We start from the raw sequence: 18,045 nt of genomic DNA, 5'->3' as shown, positions 1-18,045 counted from the left end.
GGAAGAGCTTTACATGCTGTGGTCATTGCACTGCAAAAAGAATGGCAGCCTAGAAGACAAAGTGAAAAACCAGAGGAACAGGAAGTAGGATATGAAAGAAATAGAATTAATTTTTCCGAGTTCAGCCAGCAATATAGCCTGGGAAAAGTGTCCTCTCCCACACACAGAGTTCATGCCAGTTCTGCATCATGGGTACAACAATATCACTGGTATTGCAATGTTCCTCGTAATTATAGAAAATCTATTACACAGACAGCACCGTCCTGAGTGTAGTTCCAGTCACCTATATATGACAACCACATAGTGACATGCCCTCAAAAAGTTTTCAGCTGAACACAGGGGCACAGAAAAGGAAGTAACTTTGATCACATCATTTACAAAAGTAGAGAACTATTTTAAAAGATTTATTCAATAGTATTATCCACTAACAGAAGAAAATACTGCGCCTTAGAATGTATCCAATATTCCATGGGAAAGTATACACAAGTGAAGTCCATATAATATACAACAGCTCACAGATCTTTAAGGCAGAAACAATCAACCCCATGATTTCACTCGCACATATACCAGAAATAAAACATAGCAGCATCAAGTGATATGGGATTACAATTACATTAATATTTCCTTTTCAAGACTTCAAATGATTTCAATGTAAATTAGATAACACTCTATGTAACTGGACATATGGAAACATTAATTCTTTTGATATATTCAAGTACATAAATATTCCCTAACTACATTTTAAGTTTGGAGGACACTGTTTAATAAACATTCTGACTTAGAACAATACCTGAAAGGCATTTTGGCTACCTATTAGTGTGAATTCAGTGATACTTTGAAATTCATAATCAATTGCATACTTGGATAAAGTTTTTACATCTTTAAAATCTGTTTAAGGCATAAATTCTTTGGAGTTTTGTATGTACATTCTGAACAAAAATCCTTCCTCCTATATCATGAATGTGGAATTTCTACAAAATTACAATAGCTGATACTGACTGAGGCTGTAGGTCGAAGTATATGATTTCCAACATTCTTTAGATTTAAGGTTTCCCTCTAGAATGAATTCCAATGTGAGGAATAAGCTACGGATGCTTACTAAAGACTTCAGGACATTGTTTACATTTGTAGTTTCTCCCCAGTGTGAATACTGATGTCGGGTCAGGGTTGCACACTGAGTAAGCTTTGTCACATTCTTTATGTTGATGGGACATCAATCCAGTAATAATTATCAGATATAGTATGACATGTAAATGAGGACATACACTTTGACAATATGCCTCATAATTTGTAATACCTCATTTTATCATTCTCAATGAAGTTTCAACCTTGGAGAAATCTTTGGATGAAAACTTTATATTGCTGCCGTTTCTTTAGAATGATTCCTGAAATGCTGAGTTGAGTTTGACCGAAAGTTAAGGCTTTCTCACATTTTCTACAGTGTAAGGCGTCCCTCCACTATTAAAGTCCCTGATGTGCAGTGAATTGTGAGCTGTGGGTAAAAGGCTCCATCCCATTCTCTACATTTGTTTGGTCTCTCTCTCTTATGAATATCTCAAGTACAATAATACCTGAGTGACTTTCAAAGGCTTTTTTAGATTTTTCTTTCCAGTATGAATTCTGTGATGTTCAGTAAGTACTCACTGCAGATCAAGGACTGACGACACAAAGCACATCTGTAAGACTTCTCTCAAGTATGCACTCTCTGCTGTATAGTGCAGCAGGTACACTGAATTAAAGCTTTGTTACACTTTCTACATGTATAAGGCTTCTCTCCAGTATGAACTATCTCATGTTTAATAAGGTAGGAGGAATTGACAAAGGATTTGCCACATTCTCTACATGTATAAGGCTTCTCTCCAGTATGAACTCTCTGATGCTTAATAAGTTTTGAGGGGTAGCTAAAGGCTTTGCCACATTCTCTGCATTTATGAGGCTTCTCTACAGTGTGAACTGTCTGATGCATACTAAGTTGTGAGTTTCCACCAAAGGCTTTCCCACATTCTCTACATTTATAAGGTTTCTCCTTGTGAAGTCTCTGATGCTTAGTAAGGTTTGAGGGGCACCTAAATTCTTTGCCACATTCTCTGCATTTATAAGGCTTCTCTCCAGTGTGAACTCTCTGATGCTTAATAAGGTCTGAGGACCATCTATAGGCTTTACCACATTCTATACATTTAAAAGGCTTCTCTCCAGTGTGAACTCTCTGATGATAAACAAGGCTTGAAGATGCACCAAAGGATTTGTCACATTCTTTACATTTAAAAGGCTTCTCTCCAGTATGAACTCTCTGATGATTAGTAAGTTCTGAGGACCATCTATAGGCTTTGCCACATTCTCTGCATTTATGCGGCTTCTCTCCAGTGTGAACTGTCTGATGCTTACTAAGTTGTGAGTTTCCACCAAAGGCTTTGCCACATTCTCTAAATTTATAAGGCTTTTCTCTAGTGTGAACTCTCTGATGCTTAGTAAGGTATGAGGAACTTCTAAAGGTTTTGCCACATTCTCCACATTGATAAGGCTTCTCTCCAGTATGAACTCTCTGATGATTAGTAAGGTATGAGGAACGTGTAAAGGTTTTGCCACATTCTCCACATTGATAAGGCTTCTCTCCAGTATGAACTCTCTGATGACTAGTAAGGTATGAGGAACGTGTGAAGGCTTTGCCACATTCTCCACATTGATAAGGCTTCTCTCCAGTATGAACTCTCTGATGATTAGTAAGGTATGAGGAACTTCTAAAGGCTTTGCCACATTCTCCACATTTATAAGGCTTCTCTCCAGTATGAACTTTCTGATGATTAGCAAGGTATGAGGAACTTTTAAAGACTTTACCACATTCTCTACATTGATAAGGCTTCTCTCCAGTATGAACGCTCTGATGGGTAATAAGATGTGAGGAACATCTAAAGGCTTTGCCACATTCTCTACATTGATAAGGCTTCTCTCCAGTGTGAACTCTTTGATGATAAGCAAGGTGTGAGGTTCTACCAAAGGATTTGCCACATTCTCCACATTTATAAGGCTTCTTGCCAGTGTGAATTCTCTGGTGGATAGTAAGGGTTGATAATGCAGTGAAGGCTTTGCCACATTCTCTACATTTATAAGGCTTTTCTCCAGTATGAAATAACTGATGGGTAATTAAATGTGAGGAAAATCTAAAGGCTTTGCCACATTCTCTACATTTATAAGGCTTCTCTCCAGTATGAACTCTCTGATGATAAATAAGGTTTGATGACTGGTTAAAGGCTTTGCCACATTCTCTACATTTATAAGGCTTCTCTCCAGTATGAAATAACTGATGGGTAATAAAATGTGAGGAACATCTAAAGGCTTTGCCACATTCTCTACATTTATAAGGCTTCTCTCCAGTATGAACTCTCTGATGATAAGTAAATGAGGACTGGTTAAAGGCTTTGCCACATTCATTACATTTATAAGGTTTCTCTCCAGTGTGAATTCTCAGATGAATACTAAGGGTTGAGGGCCAGGTAAAGGCTTTGTCACATTCTGAACATTTATAAGACTTTTCTCCCGTATCATTTCTATGATGCTGAGTATGTCTTGAGGACTCACTAAAGCCTTTTCCATTTTCCCTGAGTTTGGAAAATTTTGCAATAGTATGAATTCTTCCCTTATGTACAATAAGAGATGAATGACATTTAAAGGCTTTGCCACATGCTTTACATTTGTAAGGCTTCTCTCCAGCATGAATTTTCTGATTTAGAGTACAACCTGAAGGCCAATTAGATGTTTTACCAGAATCTTTACATTTATAAGGTTTTGCTCCATTATGGATTTTTTTCATTTTGTTTAGATTGAATATTTGACTGGGTATTTTACCACAAGGATTACATTTGTAAGTCTCCTCCCCAGGATGAATATTCTCTTGCTCAGTGTAATTTGAAGACTGCTGAAAAGACTGGACACTTTTATTTCCTTTGTGTGTCTTCTCCACAATAGGAATAACCTGACATATATTGTGATTGGACCTTGGGTCAAAGACTTTTCCATTTTCATGTTTGTCTGTAAGTTCACTTCTCCAATGATGATTAATATATAACTCTTGCTTAAAGTTTTTCCAATGTTCATTGCATTGATAACATCTGTCTCCATTATGAGTACTCTGGTAGTAATGGGAGATAGAAAGTCCTTTAGTGACAGTTATAATTTCATTAAACATGTACACGTGTTCCATAAGAATCATTCTATAATACTCATTAAATGAAGATAGTTGTATAAAAAAAGCTTTCTTAATTTTTAAAAATTATACACAAAACATAAATACAAAACATTGTCAGAGGAAGAATAATGAATCCTTATTTAAAAGATTGCCAAATTTCCCAGCCACCGTGGCTCAGTGGTTGAGCTTCAATGTATGGACAAGTTGGTTGAGGTTCCATTCCAGGTCAGGGCACAAGCCCAGGGTTCCCCAGTATGAGGAAAGCAGGAGGCAGCCAAGGAATGACTGTCTCTCATCATTGATGTTTTCTTCTCTCTTCCTCTACCTTCCTATTTAAAATCAGTAAAAATATATTTCTGAATAAAATATAAAGAGCCCTAGCTGGAATGGCTCAGTGGATAGAGCATTTCCCTGAGGACTGAAGGGTCCCGGGTTCAATTCCAATCCAGGGCACATGCTTAGGTTGCAGGTTTAATCCTCATGGGGGGTATGTAGGAGGCAGCCAATCAATGATTCTCTCTTATCACTGATGTTTCTCTATCTCTCTCACTACCTCTCTGAATTTAATAAAAATATATTTAGCAGTAATAATAATAATATTAATGTTATAATAATGTAACCCCTCTAATGTATGAAATAATTATTGTGTGAAATGTTTGCTGTATGGAAACCCCCAATACTCTGTAACTTCCAAAATTAATGAACACCCCAATATCTTGATGTAAAAGCTCTGCGTCCTTAAAATGTAAATGCCCTGCTCCCAGCATAAGGCATACCGTCTGGCCCACACTGATAAGGACACAAGTTGTTTACCATGGTCTATATAACCCCGAGACCATCTTCAGTTGTGGTCTCCTGCCCAATAAGAGGAGGACTCCACGTCGCTCTGAGAGACAAGCCCCTGATTGCTCTGCTGTGAGAGCCTGAACCAACTGCGGCCGCCTGCCTGTCTCTGTTTTCGTCGTGTCCTTCCGTGTGCATCACCAGCTGGCCTTTGCTGGAGCCTAGGACCCACTAGGAATAGTAAATAAACCCTGTGTGATTGCAGACTCATTCTATCTTGTGTGTCATGTGTTCTGGTTCGGTTCAGCTGTCTAGACATTGAAGTACCAGGCAATAGGCCGTTATTGCTGACTCCTGGTCACCTGCGTTTGTCCCACTAAGTCTAGATAGATAATCAATTAATTGGGGCATAATTGGGACAATTAATAAGATTCCCAAATTGAGTACATTTAAATTTTATAAGTATATTATAAATCTCTACATTTTAGAAATGATTGCATGAAAATATAATCCCACCCTACATTTTAAACAATTCAAAGGATTATTTACACTACAGACTATGCAAATTCCTAGGTTTTCCATATTTCCTTTCCAAGAATGCATAACATTAAAAGTTGTTTTCGCCCTAGCTGGTTTGGCTCAGTGGATATAGCATCGGCCTGCGGACTGAGGGGTCCCAGGTTCGAATCCGGTCGGGGGCATATGCCCGGGTTGTGGGCTTGGTCCCCGCTGTGGACATGCAGGAGGCAGCCAATCAATGATTCTCTCTCACCATTGCTGTTTCTCTCTCCCTTCCTCTCTGAAATCAATAAAAATATATTTTAAAAAATAAAAAAATAAAAGTTGTTTTCAACATTCACATGCAGAAACACACTGATCTGCCAATGGAACTGACTTTAATATCGGAGGTTTCGCAAATGCATACTACACTTGATCTCTATAGGTAACAACAATTTTATTATGATAACCTTTCCAGATTAATTTTGTTTATATTAATTCCCTCTTCTCATCACACTCTTCTGAAATACCAAGGCTTTCATTAAGTGTACATTATCAACGTGACAACTTTTATATCTTACCAGTATTTTTTCAGAGAATAAATCTTGTATTCCAGACTTTGGCATAAAGACCTGGTTACCTTCAGAGGAAATAGCTGAAAGAAAACAAATTTTCAGTTTTGACATTCAAGTGAGTGTACATTGAAGTTACCAGCAACTATAGGCCAAATGACAGTTTTGAGTACTCCAAGAACCAGTGAAGGATTCATCGAAAGCTCAATATAGGTACCATGAGGAAAATTCACATCAAGGAGGAACAAAGAGTAGCTTACATTTGCCAATGATACCTGCTCAAACCCCCTGGCCCACAATGGCCATATTATAAAAATACTTCCAATTCCCAGTTTCTTCACTGGAGAGAGAGAGAGAGACAGAGAGAGAAAGAGAGAGATGAGAGAAGTGCACGTTCAATGATCTCCCTGTGCCAAAACCGATCATTGTCACTAATAGGGAAATGTGAACAGGGAATCCAGAAGGCTGGTCAATCTTAATTGCTCTGAATGGTCGGAGCTAATCACTCATTGTTTAGTTGAGACACTGGTAGTTAAAGCAGCCTCCACCTGTTAGTCATATGTAAATTCTTACTGATTGGCTATTATTGGAGTTTCCTGCCTAAAGAATATGGGCGTATCTCATAACCTTAATAAATGGGATAGCAAGGCCAGAGCAGCGTGTAGTCCTCCCCCTAGAGGTGGACTCACACCTGGCCCCCCATTTCCCAAATTAATTCTTTTCTAGTCTCTTTCATTTTGTGTGCGGCCTTCTGCAGAACCAGAACCCTGAACAGGAACCCTGAACCACACGGGACGTGAAAGGGGCTCCCACATCCCTGTTTGGCAGCATCTTGAATAACAAGTGTCTATTGTGCATGACACAGTTCGACCAGAATGGCAGTACACAGTGAGTGCCCTGGGTGAGTGCCCTGTAGTGGCTGCTACAAAGAAACAATGAGATATTGTTCGAGCACCCCAGAGACTGCGGTACTTGAGACGTGTATCAACCCTGAAAGATATCATGTGCCTGAGAAGAAAACAGAACATTTCACACTGGTAAATTAAACAGACAACGGAACCAATATTAGAGATACTGAAAACAGTGTTGACCGAAAATAGAATTTGTTCCACAGATGGTTATTATTTGTTTCTTCCTATAGAAATCATGTTCAAAAGCCTGCTACTTTACAATTCAGGAATCTCAACAAAAGATATAAAGTCATGAAAAAATGAAAGAAAAGTGTACCATCGGGAAAACAAAATAATCAAACTGGCACTACATTAATGGAAATATATTAATTATCTCAAAAAGAATGGCAAATAAATATGTTAATGCCAGAAAGAAGGAAAAGTCAACTATATAATATCATCAAAATAAAAAATACAATGAGAAAGTATTTTACAAACATCATACTGAAAGGAGAAATTGAAATACATAATATCCAAATTTAAAAAAGCAGTAGAATCATGAGTAAAATACGTGATCAACTCAAAACATCAAACAATTTGCCTGGAAGCAGTGGTTCAGTGTTAGAGCTTCAACCTATGAACTAGGAAGTCACGGTTTGGTTCTAAGTCAGGGCATAGGTCTGGGTTGAAGGCTCCATCCCCGAACGTACAGGAGGCAGCCGATCCATGATTCTCTCTCTTCACTGATGTTTCTATTTCTCTCTCCTTCTCCATTCCTCTCGGAAATCAATAAAGGGACATTTAAAATATAGTAATTAAATAATCGAAGAATTTGTATATAAATCATTAAAATTTTAATTCACCAACATTTTGATTCAGAGAAGCCAATAAACATGTGGAAATGTGAAGAGAATTTAAGGAACTCCTAAGACACTAACAAATTGACCACCAAGGCAGCCCCATAGAGACAGAACAGTGAAAAGGAGTAGGTCGCTTATATAAAAAATTAATAGTTTAAGATCCTGACAATTGGAGAAAGAGACATACAAATGCAAGCAGCTCACTGATTCTAAGTAGACTAAATATAAATATGAGAACAGATAAAAAACAATGAAAACATCATGAGTCCCAGAATACTATCTAAAAACATATAAAAAATTAATTCCTCATGGAAAAGACAGCTCCTCTAAGATCATTAGGGGGTTTCTAAGTAGAAAAAAATTATGGGGGAAAAGGGCACGAAATAAAAGACTGAACTGATAAGTGAAAAAAACCATCCAACAAGAATAGTGACAGAATAGATGATAAACAATGGAGAGGAAACAACTTTTCCAGCTCCAAAACATTCTCATTATTAGATCTGTCCTATAAAAAATCCTTAAGAAATATACTTCCGGAGGTAATTTAAAAATTCTACACAACACTAACATAGGAACATATAAAGATGCCTTGTATGTTGAAAATATACAGAAATATGAAAATGTGCGATGTTCTATTAAAGAAACACATATCACTTTGATTTCTCTTGTGGAACTTTACAAAATAAAAGGAATCATCTGACCTGAGTGGCTCAGTAGTTACGCATCAATCTATGAACCAGGAGGTCACAGTTTGATTCCTGGTCAGGGCACATGCCTATGTTTTGGGCTCGTTCCCCAGCGTGGGGAGTGCAGGAGGCGGCCAACAATGATTCTCTCTCAGCTTGAATGTTTCTATCTCACTCCCTATCTCCTTATTCTCTAAAATAACATAAAAAATGTATATTATAAAATAAGTAAAATCCTAAATCTTTGCTATAAGACAAACAACATTAAAGATAATGTGATATCAACTCATGTGGGTACATGGGTAGAAATGGCAATCAGCAGAAATTTGTATGCAAATGACACTATTATATGACAACATAAAATGATGAACAAAAACAGATCCAGAGACAGAAAAGCATCAATCAGACCATCAAACCTCAGAAGGAAGGTAGGGGAGGGTGGGGGTAAGGAGGAGATATCAAACAAAGAACTTTTATGCATGCATATAAGCCTAACCAATTGTCACAGACAAAAGGGGGGTGAGGGCATCAGTGCACGGGGAGGGGTTGGTGGGTAATTAGGGGATAAGGACACATAGTAATACCTTAATCAATAAAGAAAATTTTAAAAATAATCCTATCTAATAAAAGAGTAATATGCAAATTGACCATACCTCCGCCACACCCACAAGCCATACCCACCAGCCAATCAGGAGCAAATATGCAAATAAACCCAACCAAGATGGCTGCAGCCACAGAGAGCAGGAGGGAGGCTTGGGTTTCCCCGGCAATGGAAGAAGCCAAGCTTTCCCCCTGCCCTTGCTGGCCTCCACTTAACGCTACAAAGTTTCAATGACAGAAGATACATAAACCCAAATAGAAATGACGGCAGCCATGGAGCTGGAAGAGCAGGAAGCTTGGGTTGCCCCTGGCGATGGAGGAAGCCAAGATTCTGCAGCCCTGGCCAGCCTAGGCCTCCACTCCAGGCTACAAAGTTTCAATTATAGAAGATACATAAATCACAATAGAAATGGCTGCTGCCTCGGAGAGAGCAGAAGGCTTGGCTCCACTCCAGGGTACAAAGTTTCAATTGTAGAAGATAAATAAACCCCAGATACCAGGGCCTCCGCTTGGGTTGCCGGGGGGTGTGGCTGGCCTGCAAACCCCCACAGGCCCCTCACCCAGGCCACCCCATGCCCCAAGGGAACCCCCACCCTGATCTAGGACACCCTTCAGGGCAAACAAGCTGGCCCCCACCTGTGCACCAGGCCTCTATCCTACCTAATAAAAGAGTAATATGCAGATTGACCATCACTCCAGCACACAATATGGCTGCCCCCATGTGGTCAAAGATCCTGCCCCCATGTGGACACAAGATGGCCACCACAAGATGGCCAGCAGAGGAGGGCACTTGGGAGGGACCAGACCCGCAAGGGAGGGCAGTTGAGGGTGATCAAACCTGCAGGGGAGGACAGATAGGGGTGACCAGGCTGGCAGAGGAGGGAAGTTGGGGGTGACCGGGCCTGCAGGGGAGAGCAGTTGTGGGGAAACTAGGCCTGCAGGGGAGGGCAGTTAGGGGTTACCAGGCCTGCAGGGGAGGGCAGTTAGGGGTGATTAGGCCTGAATGGGAGGGCATTTAGGGGCAAACAGGCTGGCAGGGGAATGGTTAGGGGGTGATCAGGCTGGCAGGCAGAAGTGGTTAGGGGCAATCAGGAAGGCAGGCAGGTGAGCAGTTGGGAGCCAGCAGTCCTGGATTGTGAGAGGGATGTCCAACTGCCTGGTGGGATCGGGCCTAAACGGGCAGTCAGACATCCCTCAAGGGGTCCCAGATTGGAGAGGGTGCAGGCTGGGCTGAGGGACATACCCCTGCCCCCATGCACGAATTTCGTGCACCGGGCCTCTAGTAATAATAATAAAATGGAGTGTGAATTTTGATAGAGGCTTTGCCACTTCCAATCCAGGTTGTCCTCTGGTCATAAGACATGGTAGAATATTAGAATATTCTAGAAAATGACTTTCTAAAATATTAGTTTCTGATAGTACCTTAATCAGTGTAGACAACATATAATTTGTGCAAACACTGACTTCCTAATTCACATACATCATAAGCCTTTCTTTTCTATTCCAAGGACCCCAATTTGTTCCTATTTTTAAAAAATATATATTTTTATTGCTTTCAGAGAGGAAGTGAGAGGGAGAGAAAGAGAGAAACATCAATGATGAGAATCACTGATAGGATATCTCCTGCACGCCCCCTCCTGGGGAGTGAGCCAGCAACCCTGGCATTGGCCTTTCACCAGAATCAAACCTGGGTCCTTTCAGGCTGCAGACCGGTGCTCTCTCCACTGAGCCCAACCAGCTAGGGCCCAATTTGTTCCTCGAGAACAAGAATCTAACACAGAAAGCAGAGGCCCATAGAGATGTTAAAATAATAAAGGAAACAAAACCCTGCGGGTGGAGGAGGAACTTGGGAAGGAAATCATCCTCACCCACGGAGGCCAGGTTGCTGTAGTTCTCCAACATTACATCCAGGTACAACTTCCGCTGAGCTGGGTCCAGGCATTCCCACTCCTCCTGAGAGAAATCTATGGCCACATCCCTGAAGGTCAACGGTCCCTGAAAGAAAAGACACAGTTACAAAGAGGTCACCAGAAGAGTTCATAACGTCACCAAACATGAAAAGTGTTAGCAGAAGAGGTTTTGACGGAGGGGGTATTCTGAATTATCCAGAAAGAACACTTTGTCCCAGTCACATTCTCTGATGTGTTTTCTAACGCTGACACATGAGGATGACACATGTCCACAAATCCATAGTACAGATTTTACTTTACAGGAAACTAAACTTTGAAATTAAAGCGTGGACACAGGCATATGGATTTCTGAGTGCTGTGTTTGCATCGTTCAGGGTAAGTGGTGTAAATTTCTCAGCAGGAAATGCCATGCTGAGTTGGAAGTATATGTACTTCTTCTCAAGTATAAAGCAGAACACAAGGAAATGAACTTCTGTAAAAATACAGATTCTGATCTAGGTTTGGAGATGTGGCCTGTATTTCTACAAGTGTAACAAGCTCACTTTTACCTGTAATGTCAATGTTTCCAATCCATGTGCCATACTTCTGAATATAGAGAAAGTGAAAACACATAAAATATTCATACAGAACTCTGAACTAAAGGGTTTGTTAATGGAATCCGTGCTCCTGAAATAGGACACATAGGAACCATAATCCTAGTTGGAAATTCACTATGAGTAATATTAGAACAAGATTTTTCTCCCTGGTCCAGCTGGTGTGGCTCAGTGTTCCGTGCTAACCCATGCACCAAGAGGTCACGGATTCGATTCCCAGTCTGGACACACAACCAGGTTGCAGGCTCAATAGCCAGTGTGAGGTGTGCAGGAGGCAGTTGGTCAATGATTCTCTCTCGTCATTTACGTTTTTATCTCTCTCTACCTCTCTCTTCCTCTCTGAAATCTATAGAAATATACTTGAAAAAAAAAACACAAAGAAAAAATAGCTGAAATAATGTTAACAGTTTAGGCACAGAGAAACATTTTACAACTATGAAATCAAGATGGTTTAGTGACTGCGTAAATCTCATGAATCTATTTGTGTATGATCCCCTTTGTGTTTTACAAACACAATACAGAGAGAAACTTAATGATATAAAACAAGTTAGACCTACTGTTTCCTTTTTGTGGTTGTAAATCCTCCCCTGGAGAGATATATTCCATTGACTTTTCAAGAGTGGAAGGCAGGGAGATAGAGAGACAAAAAGGAGAGAGAGAGAGAGAGAATGAGTGAGAGAGAGAGAAAGAGACATCAATGTAAAAGAGAGACAGACACACATGGATTGGCTGCCAGATACCCAGGACCTACTTGCCCTGGATCAGGAATCAAACCCTCCACCACTGAACCACACCAGCCTGGGGTAACTACGTTTTCTTACTGGTACATTTCCTTCAAAAATTTTATGTATCATTAGTGGAGAGCTATGTTGTAGAGATGTTAGTGATGGCTGCCTTCCAAGTTTGATCTGTCACAAAAGGGACATTTTGAGTAGTTGAAAGTCACTAATTAAAGATGGGAATGCTTCCTGACCTGGGGAGGGTGACAAAATGAATGCAGACAAGGCTCTTACACAAAGGAGGGAATTATAACCCAGCCAGTGTGGCTGAGAGGAAGAGGGTTGACCTAGGAACCAAAGGGCAGGCTTAGGTTCCTGGTCAGGGCACACACCATGTATCAAACTCCATACCCAGTGAGGGTGCGGGGCAGGAGGCAGCTGATCCATGATTCTCCAATCTAATTGATGTTTCTACCTCTCTATTCCTCTCCTTTCCATGCTGAAATCAATAAAAATATATTTTAAAAAAGAGACAGAAAAAAAGAAGAAAAACACACAGAAAAGGAGAGAAATACAGAAACTGCTGACATTGACTATGATAAAGTAATGAAATAAGGAAAGAAAAACAACCTGCAAAGGCAAGGACATCAGAAATAGAGAAATAAATCACCAGAATTTAGAGGAAAATCAAACATAACCTCTGACCCAGGACACATCTTTTACCTGAGGAGCAGCCATGTGGTCCTGGTCCTGATGGGGTCTGGGTTGTTTGCTCAGGTGACACTATGTTGAGGAGCTTCACAATGTGCCTTCAAAGAAGGTAGCACAGACTTAATCAGCTCACCTCACACTCACAGTCAGAAGGACCTGGAAATGGAGAAAAGGCCACGACCTCTTGTCCTTTGTTGTAGGAGAGTCAGGAACAACAAGCTCCCACATGGAGACCACACTGGGAGGTTTTATTTCATTTTTGTGTCTCTCCTCCCAAAGACACCCACAAACTCCTACAGAAATGAGAACGTGAGCTGCTGTCCTGACCCCCCAAACCAAACAGAGCACCCCCTTACCTCTCCTGAACAAACCCTGCTCCCCACTCTCACAAAAGCATCCTGCTAATCCTGTCCTCACCTTCCAATCACCTGGGACACCTCAGTAACCAATGATGCCCCACCCAGAGCAGCTGTCCACCTCCATGGGGGGAAAGTGCACCTGAGGGCATTTCTTAATGCTCCGGAGGGGATCTGAGAAGACCCAGAGGATTTACCTCAGGATGTTTTTAAATAATAAATTAAGTGTCACACATAGAAAAAGTAAATCCATGGAAGTAACACACACACACACACACACACACACACACACACACACACACTAACAAAACACCACAGCAACAAAGGTAATATTCCTTGAAAAAGCATCAGGTGGTGACAGACACAGGTCACCTCCTCGTTGCCATCCCAGGAAAGGACAAGGGACCCATGACCAACAGACAAGTCTCCCCCCTCTGAGTGAATACGGGTTACAATTGGAAGCAAATTATTGTAAAATTCCCAAGCCTTCTAAACTCTAGATTTATAATTGTCACTCAATCTGTATAACTAAGACAATTCAGCTGTTAAATTAACTATATAAAGGCACACCTAGGCGGCATGACTCAGTGGTTTAGATTGGACCTAAGAATCAGGAGGTCATGGTTAGATTCCTAGTCAGTGCATATGACCAGGTAGCAGGTTTGATCCCCAGTGAGGGACGGGCAGAAAGAAGCTGATCAATGATTGTCTCTCCTCAATGATATTTCTGATTCTCTCTCTCTCTCTCTCTCTCTCCTTGCCTCTGGGAGAGCAATAGTAATATCTTTAAAAAATACACTGAGTGGACAGATTATTATGATCTCTGAAGGCATAATAATCTGGCACTAAGTGTATATCCTATATAATAAAAGTTGTATATGAAAATTGTCCCCTCGACCAGGAGTCTGACCAGCAGGCAGGTCGGCCAACTGCTCATGTCCCCTTCCCCTGGCCAGGCTGGACAAACTCCACTCATGCAAAAATTCATACACTGGGCCTCTAATATATATATTATTTATATATACATATATATATACACACACACACACACACACACATACACACATACATATATATACATACACATGTATATATATGTATATGTGTGTGTGTATATATATGTGTGTATATATATATATACATATATATATATTCTACACTAATAAAAGAGAAACATGCAAATTGACCATCACTCCAGTACGCCCACCAGCCAATCAGGAGGGAATATGCAAATTAGAAGGACAAAGATGCCTGCCATCCAGCTGCTCCAGGTGCGTGGGGAGTGGCCAGGCGGGGCAGGAACTCTGCTATGAGAGGGAGGGTGAGGGGTGAAGTGGCACTCCAGCCACAGCGAAGAGGAAGACTGCAGACTCCTGAGTCTGCAGCAAAGACGAAGATGGTAGTCTCTGGCCGGAGTCTGCTGTGAATGGCACACACTGGCTAGAGTCTTCAGCAAAGATGAAAAAGGCAGACTCCGGCCAAAGCGTAGGCCTGGGTCCAGGGTGCCGGAGGAAAACCGGTGCTGGAAGCCAAGGGAAGGAAGGCCTATTGCATGAATCTCTTTGTGCAATGGGCCTCTAGTATATATTATAAAATTCGTGAGGGGGGGGGGGGGTGTCCCTCAGCTCAGCCTGCACCCACTCCAAACTGGGACCCCTCGAGGGATGTCCAACTGCCCATTTAGGGCCGGACACAGGATCGGACCTAAATGGACAGTTGGACATCCCTCTCACAATCCAGGATTGCTGGCTCCCAACTGCTCGCCTGCCTGCCTTCAAGATAAGACGCACATTGGTCTTCAGACATTTTTCTGTCCATAACAACGGCTTCTTTAGGCTGCAGAGCGACCTTGTATCAACAGTAGATGTTTAGACATAGTCCCACCTCCCTGCTGTCAGGTGAATGAGAGTCCTGGCTGTCAGGTGGCAAGAGCTGTCTGACCAACTGCTGATTCTCTAGGGGTGGGACTTCCTCCTCCCTGCGGTCAGATGGCTGTCAGGCCACTGAGAGCTGTCTGACCAATGGCTGATTCTGGCTGATTCTGTGGGGGTGGGACTTCCTCCTCCCTGCTGTCAGAGTCTGGGCCAGCACACACTGGGACACAGCATCAAGTCCCCCTGCGCCAAAAGATCCAGACTCAACTCCCTGCCCACGTGTGTGTGCCCCCTGGACACAGCATGCACCCTCATGGAGGGGATGACAGGCCCAGACACTTCCATAGGCTGGGAGCAGTGAGGCAGGATCCGCCGCTGGAGTGGGTGGATCAGGCCTCTCCCCTTGGTCCCGTGACCCCTGGCCGGGCCAACAGGCCCAAACACTCCAGCCTCGCTGCTCAGCCCCAGACACTCCAGAGGTGGTACAGCAGCGAGGCCTGATCTGCTACCAGAGTGGGAGGATCCCACCTCTCTGCTAGGTCTCTGTGACCCCAAACACTACAGTGGCGGGGCTGAGGGGACTGGGCTCCGCTATCTTGTGGCTATGGGGGTTGCCATTTTGTCACAGAGTGATGGGTAATTTGCATATTACTCTTTTATTAGACAGAATACACACACACACACACACACACACACACACACACACGAGTGGCCAGATTATTATGCATTCAGAAATCATAATAATCTGGCCACTCAGTGTGTGTCTGTGTATATATATATATATATATATATATATATACACACACACACACACACATGCACACACACATGCACACACACAAGTCCCAAGCCGATAAATCACAATTTAACCATCCACACCCCATCAGCTCACCCCTCACCCAGATCAGGGTCCCCTCCTCCCACTACCATGTATTTCTGTCCATGGATCTGTCTTTGTCTCCCTGTTCCCTTTCTCTCCTCTGTGGTCCTTTCCTGTGTCCCCCTCCCCTGCTCTTTCCCCCCTTTTCTCTGTCTGTCCCTACACCTGGACCATGAACCTCCTGAAACCTATTTCCCTTCCGGTGCTCTTTCTCCTGGTCTCTGATCGCTCCATCTCCACACACGTCCGCGTCTGTCCCTCCCCACGCCTGTGTCCCCGCTGCTGGGGAAACTTACAGGAGACATTCTACATTAATATCAATGTCCCATTAACTAGGTTGTAGGGACTACTAAATATTCTACACTAATAAAAGAGAAACATGCAAATTGACCATCACTCTCTCAGCCCGATGCACAAAGAGATTCATGCAATAGGCCTTCCTTCCCTTGGCTTCCAGCACTGGTTTTCCTCCGGCACCCGGGACGCAGGCCTACCCTTTGGCCGGAGTCTGCCTTTTTCATCTTTGCTGAAGTCTGTCCTGCTCCCCACAGCTGGGGACTCCGCACTGCTCCCCCTCTGCTCCCTCCTCCCTAAGCCCCCCTTTCTGTCCCTGCACTCGCTTCCCAACTCTTCTCCTCTGAACCAGTGTCTCCCTCTGAGGTGCCTCCTCCTGTGTGGCCCCCACTTCTGCTCCCCAGGACCCTCTCCCTCTCAGCTCCCCTCCTCTCTCTGGGCTCCCCTCCCCCTATTTCCCCACTTCCCTCCTCCTCAGGCTGCTTTCCCGAGTTCCCCCTCACTCCCACCATCGCCGTCCAGTCCTCCCACACCCCTATAGGCCCCCCTCTGTGGACCCCTCACCGCCCTTCCTCCTCCCACGTGTCTGTCTCTCTCTCTCCCCCTCCTGACCCCCTGGCCCGGGTCCCCCCCCCCCGCAGTCACCGCCCCCACAAAGCCCTCCCTGCGGGCAGGTCACCTCTTCTGGGGACACCGCGTTCTTCCCCTGAGCCCCTCCCCATGGACACTGTGCTCCCCGGGCACTCAGACCCCTTATTAATGGGGGGGCCTAGGAAGGCGGGGAGCAGACCCCCAGGCCGGGAGCCATCCGGGCTCTGTGGGCGGAAAGCGCCGGGCGGGGGAGGGGCGCAAAGGGCGGGAACCCCTGACCCAGACTCCCAGCCCCGCGGGGGGACCGGCGGCCCCGGGGATGGTTTTCAGCAGGAAAACCACGCGGCAGGCGGGGGCCACAGCCACAGGCGGAGAGACCGCGGGCCGGGCCTCAGTTTCCCCCAAAGGAACGCGGCGCCTCCACTGCGCAGCCGCCCGGGACCGGACTCACCGCTGTGAGGGGCTCCGGGGCGGGGACCTCACCGCGGACTTCAGCGCCCGCAGCGCCCTCAGCCTTCCCTGCGGGGAGGGGACGGAGAGCAGCGGCTTTAAAGCACAGACACCTCCTCAGGGAACCGCCACCTTCCCCTCCACAGCCGCTTCCGCGTCTGCCAGGAACTGCGCATGCGCCTCCCTGCGGGATGGGCGGGGCCAGCGCCTGAGCTGAGCGGCTCCGCGGTGGGGGCGGGGCCTGTGCGGGGACAGAGGGAGGGAGGGCGGGGCAGGAGCGAGGGGGCAGCCCTGGGTCCCTCACCTCCCCCCACAGGGACAGCCCTTCCTGGGGGAGTTCCCCGTCATTGTTGGGGTTTGGCTGGTGACGCGGCTGTGACAGGATTCACCAGGGAGAGAAGAGACAGGAGCAGAGAGAGGGCGGGTATTTTACTTCTTTAAAGGGAGGAAAGGGCCAGGTGCCCTCTGATGGCACAAGGCTCCCCAGATAGAGGGGCTGGTCTTTTATTGGGGTGCTAGCGAGTAAATGGCAGCTGTGGCAAAGCATAAAGAGGGGAGGAGGCATCTGGAATCCACACAGAAGTTTCCAGATCCC

General features: G+C 44.1%; 2 protein-coding genes across 3 annotated transcripts in view; both read right to left on the bottom strand.

Annotated features, from left to right (window-relative positions):
* Positions 1-18,045, bottom strand: part of LOC307092389 (uncharacterized protein) — a 114,859-nt gene that overhangs the window by 70,396 nt on the left and 26,418 nt on the right. The window lies entirely within an intron of this gene.
* Positions 398-17,571, bottom strand: LOC307092386 (uncharacterized protein). 2 transcript variants are annotated; one of them, XM_079759681.1, is made up of 5 exons: positions 17,452-17,571; positions 13,018-13,161; positions 10,941-11,067; positions 6,046-6,119; positions 398-4,126 (listed from the first exon to the last, which is right to left on the bottom strand). In XM_079759681.1, exons 2-5 carry the CDS (start codon positions 13,030-13,032, stop codon positions 1,691-1,693), a joined length of 2,652 nt encoding a protein of 883 aa, XP_079615807.1. In that variant the 5' UTR covers positions 13,033-13,161; positions 17,452-17,571; the 3' UTR covers positions 398-1,690. The 2 variants fall into 2 exon arrangements, with proteins under 2 accessions (XP_079615807.1, XP_079615808.1); XM_079759682.1 differs by lacking the exon at positions 17,452-17,571 and having other exon boundaries at positions 13,018-13,319.

Source organism: Cnephaeus nilssonii (assembly GCF_951640355.1).
Source record: "Cnephaeus nilssonii genome assembly, chromosome: 20".
NCBI lineage: Eukaryota > Metazoa > Chordata > Mammalia > Chiroptera > Vespertilionidae > Cnephaeus > Cnephaeus nilssonii.
Note: the sequence above shows the minus strand (reverse complement) of the source record. Positions and strands in the feature narration are given on the sequence as shown.